At 43.5% G+C, this 17,388-nt stretch overlaps 1 protein-coding gene across 1 annotated transcript in view; it reads right to left on the reverse strand.

The window, feature by feature from the left end:
* Positions 1-10,445: 10,445 nt before the first annotated feature.
* The window catches only part of LOC144592361 (signal-transducing adaptor protein 1-like), a 57,167-nt gene continuing 50,224 nt past the window's right edge, over positions 10,446-17,388 (reverse strand). The window contains exons 11-13 of the mRNA XM_078396910.1: positions 13,765-13,797; positions 13,601-13,660; positions 10,446-10,898 (exon numbers count right to left, since the gene is read on the reverse strand). Of these exons, the coding sequence (XP_078253036.1) occupies positions 10,831-10,898; positions 13,601-13,660; positions 13,765-13,797 (161 nt within the window). The 3' untranslated portion in view covers positions 10,446-10,830. The remainder of the gene's footprint in view (positions 10,899-13,600; positions 13,661-13,764; positions 13,798-17,388) is intronic.

A 17,388-nucleotide genomic window follows, 5' to 3' on the forward strand; every position in this document is an offset into this window, starting at 1 on the left:
GAGCTTTGCAAGTTTACAGCACATATTAACTTTCTCTCTAGTTCTGAACATTTAGAATACTCGTCCATCATTATGGGGCTCGACTCTTGCAGCATTCAATTTCTTAAATTTAATTGACAGATTATAAATTTACAGAGTGTGCATAAGGAGAGATGGGAGAGAGAGCACCCCTCATCCTCCTGTACTCCAAGAAATAGAGTCCTAGCCTGTTTAACCTCTCTCTATAGTTCAGGCCTTCAAGTCCTGGCAATATCCTCATGAATCATCTCTGCACCCTTTCCAACTTGACATCTTCCCACAACATGCTGTCTAAAACTGAACCCAAACTCTAAATGTGGCCTCACCAACATCTAATATTATTGCAATATGCCCTCCCAACATCTATACTCAATACTCTGACTGATGAAGGCAAATGTGCCAAGAACCTTTTTGATCACCCCACCCACCAGTGATGCCACTTTCATGGAACTATGTAGCTGCACTCTTAGATCCCTCTGCTGTACAACACTCCCCAGAGCACTACCATTTATTGTGTAGGTCCTGCCCATGTTAGACTTCCCAAAAGACAATGACACACATTTCTTTGTATTGAATTCCATCAACCATTTCTCAGCCCACCTGGCCAACCGATCTGTTGCAATTGTTGACAACCATCTTTACTATCTGCAATACCACCCACTTTTGTATCATCTGCAAACTTCCTAATCTTGCCATGTACATTTTCATCCGAATTCATTTATGTACATAAAATCTTTTGGGATTATCCTTTTCTTTCCCATTCTGTTGACTACACAATGTCTCATCACCTTCCATACTGGAACCTCTGCTGTTTGTGAGATATATAAACAAACTAGATGCAATATAAATGGGTTGGTAAGTAAGTTTGCCGACAATGCCAAAACAGGAGGAGTTGCAGACAGTGAGGATGGTGTTAGAAGATACAACAGAATACAGAACAGTTGCAGAAATGTGCAGAAACCTGAGCAAGTTCAAGATGTTGCTTTTTGGGAGGTTAAATGTAAGGAGGGAGCATACAGTCAATGACTAGGCCCTTAACAACATTGATGTGCAGAGTCCAAGTTCAAAGCTCCCTGAAGGTGGTAGCACAAGTAGATCAGCACAAAATGGCACCTCTTGAACATAGCCTCAGTGGGTTGTTCTGCACTGACTGGGGAGTTTGTATTTATGTACAGGGATAGTCTTGCTGAGCTGTATGCCAAAAATGTTTTTCACCGTGCCAGTACACGCGACACTAAAGAAATCTTTGAACCATTAATATACACACACGCTCATAAGAGCACTACATGGACAATCGTGTCCTTCCTCTATATCATAATTGCTGGACACTCTAAATCCCACTTTCAAAAGTCTCCATTTCTACTTTTGTTTTGAGCTCCTTCCTTGGCCCATTTACACAATTGTGAAATCTCTCTGACGTATAGATAAAGAGCACTAAGAAAATTATGTAAAGTGCTGGATTAACTCAACAGGCCTGTTGAGTTACTCCAACACTGTGTATTTTTTTTCATAAACTGCAATTCCTTGTATCTCCAAAGATTAAATTAAATATGTTTTGGTGTATTTGAAAGGAATGGGGGAAATCATTATGATTATCATATGGAGAATGTCACGGAGGACAAGGAGATAAAGATGTTCCCAAACCGGAAACCCTGGATGAACAAGGAGGTACAGAACCTGCTGAGGGCACGCAACAATGCCTTTAAATCTGGTGACACTTCAGCAAACAGTGTTGCCAGATCACACCTGAGCAAAGGTATTAAAAGGGCCAAAGACACCCATAGGCAACGGGTGGAAGACCACTTCAACACCACGGACACCAGAAGCATGTGGCAGGGTGTCAGGGACATCACTGGCTACAAGAGCAGCCCTGCCTGCCCCCACAGCGATATGGCACTGACCAACGAGCTTAACACCTTCTTTGCCCGCTTTGAAACTGGCAAAACCACCTTGAGTGAAGGAACCCCAGCCAACGCGGTAGGACAGGTCTTGCAACTGAGCACACAGGAGGTACAACGCGCTCTGCAAAGGGTCAACCCACGCAAGGATGCAGGACCGGATGGAGTTCAGGGAAGGGTATTGAAGGACTGTGCTGAACAGCTGGCTGAGGTATTCACCAGGATCTTTAACCTGTCATTATCTCTGGCTACGGTCCCCAAGTGCCTGAAGTCGGCTATCATAGTTCCGGTGCCGAAAAAAGCAAAGATCTCCAACCTGAACGACTACCGCCCGGTTGCCCTAACGCCGATAGTCATGAAGTGCTTTGAGAGGCTGGTCCTCTCACACATCAAATCTAGCATCCCTGACTCACTGGACCCACATCAATTTGCATACAGGGCAAATAGATCCACAGAGGACGCCATCTCTCTGGCTCTTCACACTGTCCTGACTCACCTAGAGAGACAGAGCACGTACGTGAGGATGCTATTCATAGACTATAGCTCCGCCTTCAACACGATCATCCCCATCAAGCTCATCACCAAACTCCACCAGCTAGGCCTCAGCTCGTCATTATGTGACTGGATCCTGGACTTCCTGCTGGAACGACCGCAGGCAGTGAGAATGGGCCCGCACCTGTCCTCCACTATCACCCTGAGTACCGGCACACCACAGGGCTGTGTTCTAAGCCCCATGCTCTACTCCCTCTTCACACACGACTGTGTTCCTGCATTCGACACCAACACCATTGTCAAGTTTGCAGATGACACAACGGTGATCGGGCTGATCACCAACGGGGATGAAACAAACTATAGAGCGGAGGTGCAGAACCTGGCGGACTGGTGCTCGGATAACAACCTGTCCCTAAATACCACCAAGACCAAGGAGCTGATCATCAACTTCCGTAGGTCACATAACGGGGAATATGCCCCGATCTCTATCAACGGGGACAGTGTGGAGAGAGTGTCCAGCTTCAAGTTTCTGGGCACTCACATTTCGGAGGACCTAACATGGTCCAATAACACTGCTGCGCTGGTCAAGAAGGCACAACAAAGACTGTTCTACTTAAGAACACTGAAAAAGTCTGGTCTACCCCAACAGCTGCTGACGACCTTCTACCGCTGCACCATAGAGAGCATCCTAACGCATAGCATCCCTGTGTGGTACCTCAGCTGCACGGAGGCAGAAAGGAAAGCTCTACAGCGGGTAGTCCATAGAGCTCAGAGGGCCATCGAAACACAGCTACCAGACTTGGAGGGCATCTACAACACACGATGCCTCAGAAAAGCCACCAGCATCCACAAAGACTCTTCACACCCCTGCAACAGTCTGTTCGAACTCCTTCCATCGGGCAGACGATACAAGGCCTTCTATGCCCGCACCTCCAGACTCAGGAACAGCTTCATCCCCAGGGCCATAACTGCTATGAACCGGTCCTGCTGAGCCGGATGGCCACAACGCATAGATCAACTTGCACTTTACCCTGTCCAAAACTGTTACAACTGTTTCGTTTCGTTGGGTTGCTGCTGTCTAAATTACCTAAACTATTGCATCGTATGGGAGGCGCATTCCCAATCTCGTTGTACCCCTGGGTACAATGACAATAAAGATATATTGTATTGTATTGTATTGTATTGTACCTGTAAACCAGAAATACTCTTAACTCTTCTAATATGAATTCTAATGGAAACCAAATCATCTGCTTGTACAATAGTCATGTCACCAACATTTATACCCAGCGAATAACTTAAAAGCATCGAGCGGTTAATGACAAAAAAATCAGTCAATAAGTTAGTGGAATCGGTCATATGAACAGGGTTATTTTTCAGTATGTGAAGAATAGTTATGTTAGCCATATGAATAAAATACCTCAGCCATATGCAAAGTGTGGGTCATCAACATTGATTGGAAAGAGAAATCATCCAGTCTTCATGTTGCCTGGCTTGAGTGTTATTCTCTATTCAGTATTGCAACAAAACACCAGTCATAAGTTTTATCCTCTCACCTTCTGAAGATCATTGCAACCGACAAACTTAGATGGGCCATTTTGTTCAGCAGGAACAAGTTGGGCTAAAGAATCAGTTCTGACTGATGCTGACTATAACTATTTCTATTGACCTGACTTTTTTATAGTTTAAAACTATCGTCAAATCTATCTAAACCACAAAGTTTTTTTAAAAAAGGACACAAATAGGAGCAGCAGTAGATCACGTTGGTTCTTTATTCAATAAGATCATGGCTGGTAAGATCCTGGTCGTCACCACTTTCTTGGCTGTGTCGAACAAGAATAGGTCTATTTCATCCTTGAACATTATTCAATATTTCAGCCTCAAGAGTAGCAAATGCCAAGGATTGTACAATCAATCTTCACCTTAAGTATGTAACCCCTTATTCAGAAGGTATATCTCAGCATCTGGAGTCATAGAACTAGCATGAAAATAGGCCCTTTGGCCCACCTTGTCTATGCTGACTAATTTGGCATTCTGAGCGAGTTCTATTTGGCCCATTTCCCTCAAAAATGTCCCTATCCATACACCTGTCCAAATTACTTTTGAAAGTCATAATTGTATCCGTAACTTCATCTGGTAGCTGCAGGTGCAGACTACACTCGGAATGAAAATGTTGCCTCTCTTAAATCTCGCAACTCTCACCTTAAGCATACTCTTTTTAGTTTTAGAATCTTCTACCCTGGGTAAAAGACCGAGTGTTCACTCTATCAATAGACAATAGACAATAGGTGCAGGAGTAGGCCATTCGGCCCTTCGAGCCAGCACCAACATTCAATGTGATCATGGCTGATCATTCTCAATCAGTACCCCGTTCCTGCCTTCTCCCCATACCCCCTAACTCTGCTATCCTCAAGAGCTCTATCTAGCTCTCTCTTGAATGCATTCAGAGAATTGGCCTCCACTGCCTTCTGAGGCAGAGAATTCCACAGATTTACAACTCTGACTGAAAAAGTTTTTCCTCATCTCTGTTCTAAATGGCCTACCCCTTATTCTTAAACTGTGGCCCCTGGTTCTGCCCCGCCCCCCGCTCCCCAACATTGGGAACATGTTTCCTGCCTCTAACGTGTCCAACCCCTTAATAATCTTATATGTTTTGATAAGATCCCCTCTCATCCTTCTAAATTCCAGTGTATACAAGCCTAGTCACTCCAGTCTTTCAACATATGACAGTCCCGCCATTCCGGGAATTAACCTAGTAAACCTACGCTGCACGCCCTCAATAGCAAGAATATCCTTCCTCAAATTTGGAGACCAAAACTGACCAGGTGCGGTCTCACTAGGGCCCTGTACAACTGCAGAAGGACCTCTTTGCTCCTATACTCAACTCCTCTTGTTATGAAGGCCAACATTCCATTGGCTTTCTTCACTGCCTGCTGTACATGCATGCTTCCTTTCAGAGACTGATGCACTAGGACACCCAGATCTCGTTGTACGTCCCCTTTTCCTAACTTGACACCATTCAGATAATAATCTGCCTTCCTATTCTTACCACAAAAGTGGATAACCTCACACTTATCCACATTAAACTGCATCTGCCATGCATCCGCCCACTCACACAACCTGTCCAAGTCACCCTGCAACCTCATAGCATCTTCCTCACAGTTCACACTACCACCCAGCTTTGTATCATCTGCAAATTTGTTAATGGTACTTTTAATCCCTTCATCCAAGTCATTCATGTATATTGTAAATAGCTGCAGTCCCAACACCGAGCCTTGCGGTACCCCACTAGTCACTGCCTGCCATTCTGAAAGGGACCCATTTATCCCCACTGTTTGTTTTCTGACTGTCAACCAATTTTCTATCCATGTCAGTACCCTACCCCCAAAACCGTGTGCTCTAAGTTTGCCCACTAATCTCCTATGTGGGACCTTGTTGAAGGCTTTCTGAAAGTCGAGGTACACCACATCCACCGGCTCTCCCCTGTCAATTTTCCTCGTTACATCCTCAAAAAATTCCAGAAGATTAGTCAAGCATGATTTCCCCTTCGTAAATCCATGCTGACTCGGAACGATCCTGTTACTGCTATCCAAATGCTCCGCAATTTCATCTTTTATAATTGACTCCAGCATCTTCCCCACCACTGATGTCAGACTAACTGGTATATAATTTCCCGTTTTCTCTCTTCCTCCTTTCTTAAAAAGTGGCATAACATTAGCTTCCCTCCAATCCACAGGAACTGATCCTGAATCTATAGAACATTGGAAAATGATTACCAATGCGTCCACAATTTCTAGAGCCACCTCCTTAAATACCCTGGGATGCAGACCATCAGGCCCTGGGGATTTATCAGCCTTCAGCCCCAACAGTCTACCCAACACCGTTTCTGCCTAATGTGGATTTCCCTCAGTTCCTCCGTCACCCTAGGATCTCTGGCCACTAGAACATCTGGGAGATTGTTTGTATCTTCCTTAGTGAAGACAGATCCAAAGTACTGGTTCAACTCGTCTGCCATTTCCTTATTCCCCATAATAAATTCCCCTGCTTCTGTCTTCAAGGGACCCACATTTGCCTTGACTATTTTTTTTCTCTTCACATATCTAAAAAAGCTTTTACTATCCTCCTTTATATTATTGGCTAGCTTACCCTCGTACCTCATCTTTTCTCCCCGTATTGCCTTTTTAGTTATCTTCTGTTGCTCTTTGAAAGAGTCCCAATCCTCTGGCTTCCCACTCTTCTTTGCTATGTTATACTTCTTCTCTTTTATTTTGATGCTTTTTTTTACTTCTTCCCTTGTCAGCCAAGGGTGCCTCTTACTCCCCTTATAATCTTTCCTCCTCTTTGGGATAAATTGATCCTGCAATTTCTGCATTATTCCCAGGAATACCTGCCATTGCTGTTCCACCGTCTTCCCTGCTAGGGCCTCCTTCCAGTCAAATCTGGCCAGCTCCTGCCTCATGCCTCTGTAATCCCCTTTGCTATACTGTAATACTGACACTTCCAATTTTCCCTTCTCCTTCTCAATTTGTAGAGTAAAACTTATCATATTGTGATCACTGCCTCCTCATGGCTCTTTTACCTCGAGTCCCCTTATCAGATCAGGTTCATTACACAACACTAAATCCAGAATTGCCTTCTCCCTGGTAAGCTCCAGTACAAGCTGTTCTAAGAATCCATCTCGGAGGCACTCCACAAACTCTCTTTGCTGGGGTCTGTAAGGGGTTTCTGCGCCGAGCTTTCTGTCCCTGTGCCTTGCTCCGGTCCCTCGACCAGGCCGCGCACACTGGTTCCCCGTGAGTGGTTCGACCCACTCACTCCCTACGGTTCTAGACACTGGACTTAGATGCAGGAGCGTTGATAGTGCAGAAAATTCAACCAGACCAGATTTGAAGACCAGGGTTTAAACGGAAAAAGGCTTTTATTGAGCGCTTGGGACTATGGTACATGAATGCTTTGACACAGTTCTATAAGACATATGCATAATTACATGAATACTTTGACACAGTTCTATTAGACATATGCATAATTACATGAATACTTTGTCTCTGAATCATAAACGCAATGTTCTATAAGACATATACTTGACTGTAAGATGGGGAACGTACGACACATCGTAAAATTGGCCAACACATATTCACTTACACCCACGTTAATTAAACCACCCTCCCCTCTACACTAAACTATGTCCAGGATGTGCAGGATCGGGGTACATGCTCACCATGGGGCTATTACTGGGGTTACTGGCTGTTCGTGCTGCTTCCTCCGATGTTTTCCGTGAGTGCCGTGCTTGTTCCGTGAGTTTCTTCCTTCCGTTCTTCCTTCTTTTACCGTGCTGTGCTTCGGTTCCCGTGTGTGTCTTGCGTGAGTTTTTCCTTTTTTGAAAACCCAAAAATCGTGGCCAGTTATACGAATCCTGACCCGTCCTATCTCCCGCCAGATCTCGGGATCTCTTTGTTTCAAAGATAGGTTTCGAGTTTTCTCTTTGTTCTGCGTTATGTCCGGGGGTACCGGTGATGGCTAGACGGTCTGTTAATCTGTTTTTCGTTAAGAGGTGATGGGTTTAACTGGTTTCCCATCACTTGCCAGGTAGGTTTCTATGGGCTATTGTGCCCCCTTAACGGGATTAACTGTGTAGGTCGGCTTATCATATCATATCATATCACATCATATATATACAGCCGGAAACAGGCCCTTTCGGCCCACCAAGTCCGTGCCGCCCAGCGATCCCCGTACATTAACACTATCCTACACCCACTAGGGACAATTTTTACATTTACCCAGCCAATTAACCTACATACCTGTACGTCTTTGGGCTTGGGGCATTGTGAAGCATGCTGATGTCAGCGCCCCAGTGTCTGGACTTCGACCTGGTTTCGCGGGTTTCTGCACGGCCAATATCCATCTATTGTTCTGGCCGTGGCTTTGCAGAAAACCTAGAGACTGGGCTGTGGGGTTTTTGCTTTTGTGGCTGGTCACGAGGTCCCGCGGCCATCTTGGGACCCACTGATTGTGACATCCCTTGTTAAAAACTGACCGCAGCCTTTCTCTGCTATCAGCCCCAGTCCCGTATAAAATGTCCAAACTGCAGCTCTTTGGTTTTGTTGATTGCAGAATGAGGGAAAACTTCTCAAATCTTACAGGTCCACTGCCAACCTGATTTTCCCAGTCTACCTGCACGTTGAAATCTCTCATAACCATTACATGCCCATGTATCCATGCCCCTCATACTTAAAAAAGGTCATCCCTTCCGCCTTGTACGATCCAAATAAATAATGTCACAACCTATCCAGCCTCTCCTTTACCAATTGAATAACATCCTTCCCATAATAAGGAAACTGACCAAAACTGCACATTCCAAGTGTGAGCTCATCAACCTGTACAGCGGTATCATGCAGGGCCGTCTTAACGCATGGGCCTGATGGGCACTTGCCCGGGGCCCCACGAGCATAGGGGCCCCATTTTATCGACCATTTACATTTTTATTCCTGTGAGTAGTTGTCGTAGGGGCCCCAGTACACTGCTTTGCCCGGGGCCCATAATGCTGTAAAGACGGCCCTGGTATCATGGCATCCCAACTTTTGTACTCGATATCCATCCAAATGAAGGCAAGCATGCCAAAGGCCTTCTTCACCACGCTGTCCACCTAACTTGCCACATTAGGGAACCCTGCACCCAGATCTCTTTCTTATCATATCATATCATATATATACAGCCGGAAACAGGCCTTTTCGGCCCTCCAAGTCCGTGACGCCCAGTGATCCCCGTACATTAACACTATCCTACACCCACTAGGGACAATTTTTTACATTTTACCCAGCCAATTAACCTACATACCTGTACGTCTTTGGAGTGTGGGAGGAAACCGAAGATCTCGGAGTAAACCCACGCAGGTCACGGGGAGAACGTACAAACTCCTTACAGTGCAGCACCCGTAGTCAGGATCGAACCTGAGTCTCCGGCGCTGCATTCGCTGTAAAGCAGCAACTCTACCGCTGCGCTACCGTGCCTCTACAATACCTACCAGGGCTCTACCATTTACTGTATAAGTATTGTCCTAGTTTGACATACCAAAGTGCAACCTTTGTCAGACTTAAATTTAATTCCCCATTCCTTGGCTCACGTTCCCAGCTGAACTAGACCCTGCTGTAAACTTAAAAATCTTTGCTGTCCAGTACTTCTATCTTTATAATAGTCTTTTCAAAATCTTATGGATTTCAGTAAAATATCTTCTAATTCTCCTTTAATTTAGGCCCAACTTACTCAAAGTAAGACAAACCTTTCATCCCAAGAATCAACTCTCGGCCCTTCACTGAACTGGCTCCAATGTAAGCATACACATCCATAAACAAAGACCAAAACATTAGACAGTACTGCAGGAGTGGCCTCCACAACACCCTGTGCAGTAAAAACAAATACTTTTTATCATATCATATCATATCATATATATACAGCCGGAAACAGGCCTTTTCGGCCCTCCAAGTCCGTGCCGCCCAGTGATCCCCGTACATTAACACTATCCTACACCCACTAGGGACAATTTTTACATTTACCCAGCCACGTCTTTGGAGTGTGGGAGGAAACCGAAGATCTCGGAGAAAACCCACGCAGGTCATGGGGAGAACGTACAAACTCCTTACAGTGCAGCACCCATAGTCAGGATCGAACCTGAGTCTCCGGCGCTGCATTCGCTGTAAAGCAGCAACTCTACCGCTGCGCTAACGTGCCGCCTTCTGTAAAATAGGCTAGCAACCATTTGCATTCTAATTATTTGCTGTACCTGCTTGCTTGTTTTTGTGAGTCGCTCTATAGCATCCCATGTAATTGAGCACCATCGTGACTAAAAATAATTAATTTTAATGACAATAGATTTTCACAATTTACATTGCTATCTTATTGTAATCACAATGTTCATAAAGAAATGAAACAATTATCACATAATATGTGATATAACAAATTGATTTTTGTAAAGTAGAATGTTGCAGTAAATAACATTATCTCAAAAGGTAATGTGGGGCATAATATTTTAAAGTATGTTGAAAGAAAAGACAAAAACCTGTAAAACTATTGCAAGTAAGAATTTCATTGTTCCATTGTTGGTACATATGACAATTAAACACTCCTGGCTCTTGAATGATTCAGGAAGTCTCTCAAAGTAAAAATGGAAATAACCCCAAAACAGAACTCTTATGTTAAATTGTTCTTGTGAAAACTTTAGGTGTGCAGCTTCAGGATTAGATTCAAAACAAGTATAATCTGGTAAAACCTAGTACGCTCTAATTCCTTAATTCAGTTACTTCTCTCACTTTTAAGATTTTCCACTGCAAAGGTTAAGTGCTTTTGACTTAAATGTAAGCACTGCAGATGTGCTTGGAGTTGTTCATTAAATAAGACATGCTTATTGCAACAATATTCTCTGAGGTGTGCATTAATCATCCTGCAACTTTTGCCGTCTCTTCATCAGTTTTGCCATAAGTTCACTCGACTCATCAATGCCTGCACATAGAGGAAAAACATTTTCAGGATCACATTTTTTACCTTTTGTTAACCAGTTAATTCATCACTGGTTCTTGCTGTAAAATCCCAACTAAGGTTCTGAGAAATTTGAAGGGAGATGCAAAGGTCCAATACCAGGCCCTAGGGGGCTGCCTGAAGCCTTCATTGTTACAACTTCTGATACTCACTGAAGTCTGAATTTAAAAACAAGCCTCTTTGATCGGATTGTATTTCATCACAGGTATAACGGATGCAGTGCAAGATAGCACAACATCACTCATTGCCATTAATCTCGATTTTGTTTTTTGTTATTCACTCAGGAACTCTAGTTATCAAAAAAACCTTCTTGTGAAGTTGTTCCACGGTGTTGCCACAGGAAGAATCAGTTTTGGTACGATGCTCAAATCACCTCCCTTCATGTGATGGTCTATTCAAAAAAGGCATTACATTCAATCTACATGTGCTCACATTTTGTAACATAACAGTGAAGCAATCAAGAATCAAGCACCCAAATAATGTTTTCCTTTACTAAGTTAGCAAGGCTGTACTAATAAGTATTGCAGCTTTGTAAGTTGGCGTGTAAAGGCAGTCCCTCGGTTACAAAAGAGTTCTGTTCCTGAGAACTGTTCATAAACGTAATTTTTTGTAAGTGGGAAATGAACAAGAAATGTATGGGAGAGGATTACAGAAATAGTTGTGACAAGAGAGGAGCAGACATGGGAAGTTTGATGCCATTTTGCCTCACTGACTCAGTAATTGAGTGAGGGAAATCGTTCAGTGCTCCCAACTTTACTCGGTTTGATCCAGTCCCCGGTTGTAACAACTTGTTCATAAGTACAGATATTCATAAGCCAGGCGTTTGTTACCTCGGCCCTGTAAACTATGTTAAAGATGAATACTATGGTGGTTACAAAATTTTTGGGTCTGAATAGAGCAGACATTATTCATTAGGAAAAGAAACTGCCGATGCTGGTTTAAATCTTCAGTCAGAAGAAGGGTCTCGACCCGAAAAGTCACCCATTCCTTCTCTCCCGAGATGCTGCCTGACTCGCTGAGTTACTCCAGCATTTTGTGTCTACCTTAGACATTATTCATTAACCATCTATGATAACTGGGGTTTTAGGAGAGTATTCCTTCATGACTGGAGCTTGTGTATTGATGATAGGAAAGAGATACTTTAGTGAATTATTGAGTTATTTTGTTGAACGCCCTAGAATGTAAAGTGCTGGGACATCACAAGGCATGCAACAGAGTGCAGCAGGTAATCTTGCCACTAATCAATAACATGCATTCAGAATGTAACAACATGTCAGACCCACAATTGACTCATGAAACTAAATACAAGTGAAAGACAATACAACCAAGCTCATTTGGGATTTTCTTTCAACACAAATTCAACATACTGGATCCAACTAATCCCATATCAGTTTTTCCTCCATCGCCTTTTACCAGTTGACATGGTCATAGTCTCTTTTCTGCTGCACATTATTTTGATTTGTTTTTATTAATTAAGGTAGGGAAAACCAAGACCATTGGGAGATGGATCATAAACTAAAGTTTGCAGATGATCCTAAAGTGGGTGGTATTGTAGATAATGAAGATGGTTGTCAAAAATTGCAGCAGGATCTTGATTTGTTGGGCAAGTGGGTTGAGGAATGGTTGATGGAATTTAATACAGATAAGTGTGAGGTGTTGCATTTTGGGAAAGTCAAACCAGGGCAGAAACTACACAGTGAATGACACGGCTCTGTGGAGTGTTGTAGAGCAGAGGGATCTAGGAGAGCAGGTACATAATTCCTTGAAAGTGGAGTCACAGGTGGACAGGGTGGTCAAGTATCTTTCGGCACATTGGCCTTCATCAGCCAGAGTATTGATTATAGAATCTGGGAGGTTATGTTACAGTTGCACAAGACATTGGTGAGGCCACATTTAGAATATTGTGTTCATGTTTTGGTCACCCTGTTATAGGAAAGATGTTGTGAAGTTGGAAACGGTGCAGAGAAGATTTACAAGGATGTTCCCAGGACTCAAGGGCTTGAGCAATCGGGAAAGGTTGACCTGGCTAGGACTATTCCTTGGAACGCAAGAGGATGATGGGTGATCTTGTAGGTGTATAAGATTATGAGAGGAATAGATAGGTAAATGCACAGAGACTTTTACCTAGAGTAGGGGAATCAAGAACCAGGGGACATAAGGTTACGTTGAAACATTTAATAGGAACCTGAGGGGCAATTTCTTTTTACACAAAGGGTGGTAGGTATATGCATCGAGCTGCCAGAGGAGGTAGTTGAAGCAGGTACTATCACAACGTTTAAGAAACATTTGGACCGGTGCATGGATAGAATAGGTTTAGAGGGATATGGGCCAAATCCAGGCAGGTGGAACCAGTGTGGAGGGAGCAAGTTGGTCTGCGTGGGCAGGTTGGGCCAAAGGGCCTGTTTCCATGCTGTATGACTCTAATGAAACAGGGAGAAAATGCAGTGGACTGAATGGGAACCTGCTGACCAAATGTTTGTATGAATTTGAATAAATTGCCCGTTTATACTATCTTCAAAAATGATATTAACCCGCATTTGGGATGCTAAGAAAATTAAATAATCGATTGCTTTTACCAAGGATAGTGGTGCATTTCCCCATACTGTCACATATTAATAAATTTATTCAACAAAACTAGGAAAAGAAATGTGAAAGTTCAAGATTACCTCTGGGAAAATGCATCTGGCCCCGAGGATTTGGAGCAATATAACTGGGTGGCCTGTCATCTGCATTAGAAAAAAAACAGATTTATAGTCACTTTTCAATTTGTAATTATTCATTACAAATTTTGATAATATATTTAGGTTCAAAATTATTTCCCTCCACTCACCTGCTAGGTTAATCTGGTTCAGAGTTTTGAGAACTGAAACAAATACAGAAAAATCCATGTTAATATCATAACCAGCTTTGCACTAGAAGTAAAGCTTAGGGATTTGCAAGGCAAGTTTTTTCACACAGATTGATGTATGCCTGGAACACGCTGCCAGGCATGCAGTGCAAGCAGATGAACAAGCATTTAGATGGTCACATGAACAGACAGGGAATTGGGACATATGTGGATTCAAAATAGGTTTGGTCATAGAAGACAAAAGGTAGTCTTGGAGGAGTGTTATTCTGACTGGAGGTCTGTGACTAGTGGTGTTCTTCAAAGATCATCGCTAGAACCTCTATTGTTTGTGATATATATAAATTAATTAACGTGTACAGAGGCACAGTGAAAAGCATTTGTTTGCATGCTATCCAGTCAAAAGAACACAATACATTAATACAATCAAGCTGTCCACAGTGCACAGATAAACAGTCAAAGTTACCACATTTAGTTTAAAGATATAGCTTTGAAGTCCGGTAAAGTCCGATTAAAGATAGTCCAAAGATCTCCAATGAGATAGATGGGAGGTCAGGACCACACTGTAGCTAAGGGGAGGACCATTCATTCAGTCAGGAAGAAACTGTTCCTGAATGTGGAGGTATGAGTTTTCAAACCTCTGTACCTCCTGCCTGATGGGAGAGGGGAGAAGAGGAAGTGACCGCGATAGGACTGGTGTGTGATTATCTCTCATCATTCATGGTGACCAAAACATGTCCACAACTCTCTTGATGAGCTGTTCCAGGCTGTGACGCATCCCCATAAGATACTTTCTACGGCATATTTGTAGAGGTTTGTGCGAGTTATGGGGGTCATGCAGAACTTCCCGAGCCTTCTAAGGAATTAGAGGAATTGGTGTGCTTTCTTGACCACAGCTTCGATGTGGGCGCTCCAAGCCAAATCACTGGTGATATTTATTCCTAGGAACTTGAGCTTTTGATCATTTCTACCTCGGTGCCATCAATGTTGACTGGGGCATGTACTGCTTTGCTTCCTAGTCAATCACTATCTCCTTTGTCTTGCTGACATTTAGGGAGAGGTTGCTGCGTTGGCACTAATTTACAATGTTCTCAATCTCCTTTCTGTACTCCCTCTCATCATTATTCTATATCTGGCCCACTACAGTGGTGCCATCTGCAAACTTATAGATTGAGATGGATTGGTATTTGGCTGACACCATTATTGAGAATTATTGTAGAGTGTAATTTGTCACCTATGCTCGTTGATTATGGTTTGTGGGTCAGGATCCCGTTGTAAGTTTTTATGTGACACACAAATTGGTGGATAGTGTCGAAGAACTTAGCTGGATAGCAACCATTTTAAAACGTGGACACGGAAATGGCAGGTGATGTTCGATTCAGACAAGTGTGAGATGTGCTTTGAGAATTCAAATGTAAGAGAAAATTATAGAGGAAATGACAAGACCATTGGGAGCATTTATATTCAGAAGCATTTTGGGGTGCAAGTCCATGGCCCCCTGAAACTGGCAAGCCAAGTAGTTAGGGTGTAAAGAACACGTCAAGTATTCTTTCCTTCATTGTTCAGAATGTTCAGTATAGAAGTCACATTTGCTGCTGTATAAAAGTTTGGTTGGGTACATTGGGGTATTGTGTGCAATTCTGGTCGTCACCTTACAGGACGGATGTGGAAGCTTCAGAGAGAATGCAAAAGAGGTTCACCTGGATGAGAGAGTTTTAACTATAAGGAGAGGTTGGACCAGCTTGGATATGTTTTGGAGTTAAACAGCATCAAAACAGGTCTGGCAGGTCACCAAGTCAATCCCCACATTCTACCAATCACCTACACACCAAGGATAATTTTACAATGGTCAATTAACCGGTCAACATGCCCAACTCCAGCATCCAGAGCACCTGGAGAAAATGGTTACATAGAGAATATGCATACTCCACACAGCCATCATTGGACAATGCATTTGAATGCAGGTCACTGGAGCTGTGAGGAAGCAGAACTATCAGTTGTGACAATGTGCCACTGCTTTATTTTATTTAACCTTCTAAACTCTCCATCTCCAGAATTCTCTTCCCAACATTCAGCCTACAGCAGATAATAAAGAATCTGCAGATGCTGGTTTACAAAAAAATAACACAAAATGCTGCAGTAACTCAGCAGGTCAGGCAGCATCTCTGGAAAACATGGAGAGGTGACGTTTCGGGTACAAACCCATTTCAGATTGATTGTGGTGGTGGAAGGGGGGAAACAAAGCTGGAAGGGAGGAAGGCAGGCCAAAGCCTCCACAAAGGATAGATATGAAAAGACCAAAGGAGTGAGATAAGGATAGTAGTTGTACAAATATGAAGCCAAATGAAGGATATAGGTGGAAGGGGAAGTGGAAGGGGAGAAATGAGTGCACGTCCAGCTGGGGCACGGGGAAAAATGGAGGGAAAGAAGAAAAGATTGTTTGTAGTTATTTACCTAAAACCAGAAAATGCTTAGCCTCCGGGAGATCCAGCAAGACTTCACGGATTGAGCACAAGTGTTCTGATATCCATCTTTAATGTGCCCCTCAGTTCCCAAAACTCTTCCAGGGATGCACTTGATCCCAGCTGCCTGTACCTGTCCCATGCCTCCTTCTTATTTTTAACCAGAGCCTCAATTTCTCTCATCATTCATGCTTCCTGCTGCCGACCTGCCTTGCCTTGCACTCTAATAGGAACATGCATGCCCTGAACTCTTGTCAGTATATATATATTTTTAAATATCCCAATTTCCAGACATTCCTTTCCCTTCAACCTTAAGGTCTCAAAGGTTGCAGGGAGAAGGCTGGAGAACAGAGTTGAGAGAGAAAGATAGATCAGCAATGATTGAATGGCAGAGTAGACTCAATGGGCCGAATGGCTTAATTCTGCTCCAATGACTTATGAACCTGCTCCGATCAACTTGAGTGAGTTCCTGTCGGATTCCATCAAACTTGGCTTTGTTCCAATTTAGAATTTTAACTGAAGATAGACATAAAAAGCTGGAGTAACTCAGCGGGTCAGACAGCATCTCTGGAGAAAAGGAATAGGGGACTTTTCGGGTCCAGACCCTTCTTTGGATTGAGATTTAGGGAAACGAGAGATATAGACGGTGATAGACCTTTGGTCTGTTCATGTTTTCTGCCTAGCTCAGCTGAAGTTCACAGAGATGATGGTCATTTGGTCTACTGGGTTCATGCTAGCTCCCAGGGAAGCAATCCAGGGGCGGCACGGTGGTGCAGCAGTAGAGTTGCTGCCTTACAGCGAATGCAGCGTCGGAGACTCAGGTTCGATCCTGACTACGGGCGCCGTCTGTACGGAGTTTGTACGTTCTCCCATGACCTGCGTGGGTTTACTCCGAGATCTTTGGTTGCCTCCCACACTCCAAAGACGTACAGGTATGTAGGTTAATTGATTGGGTAAATGTAAAAATTGTCTCTAGTGTGTGTAGGATAGTGTTAATGTGCGGGGATCGCTGGGCGGCGCGGACTCGGTGGGCCGAAGGGCCTGTTTCCGCGCTGTATCTCTAAATCTAAAAATCTAAATCTAAACAAATGAATGAAAGATATGCAAAAAAGTAACAATGATAAAGGAAACAGGCCATTGTTAGCTA

The sequence above is a fragment of the Rhinoraja longicauda genome, chromosome 3 (genome assembly GCF_053455715.1).
Source record: "Rhinoraja longicauda isolate Sanriku21f chromosome 3, sRhiLon1.1, whole genome shotgun sequence".
NCBI lineage: Eukaryota > Metazoa > Chordata > Chondrichthyes > Rajiformes > Arhynchobatidae > Rhinoraja > Rhinoraja longicauda.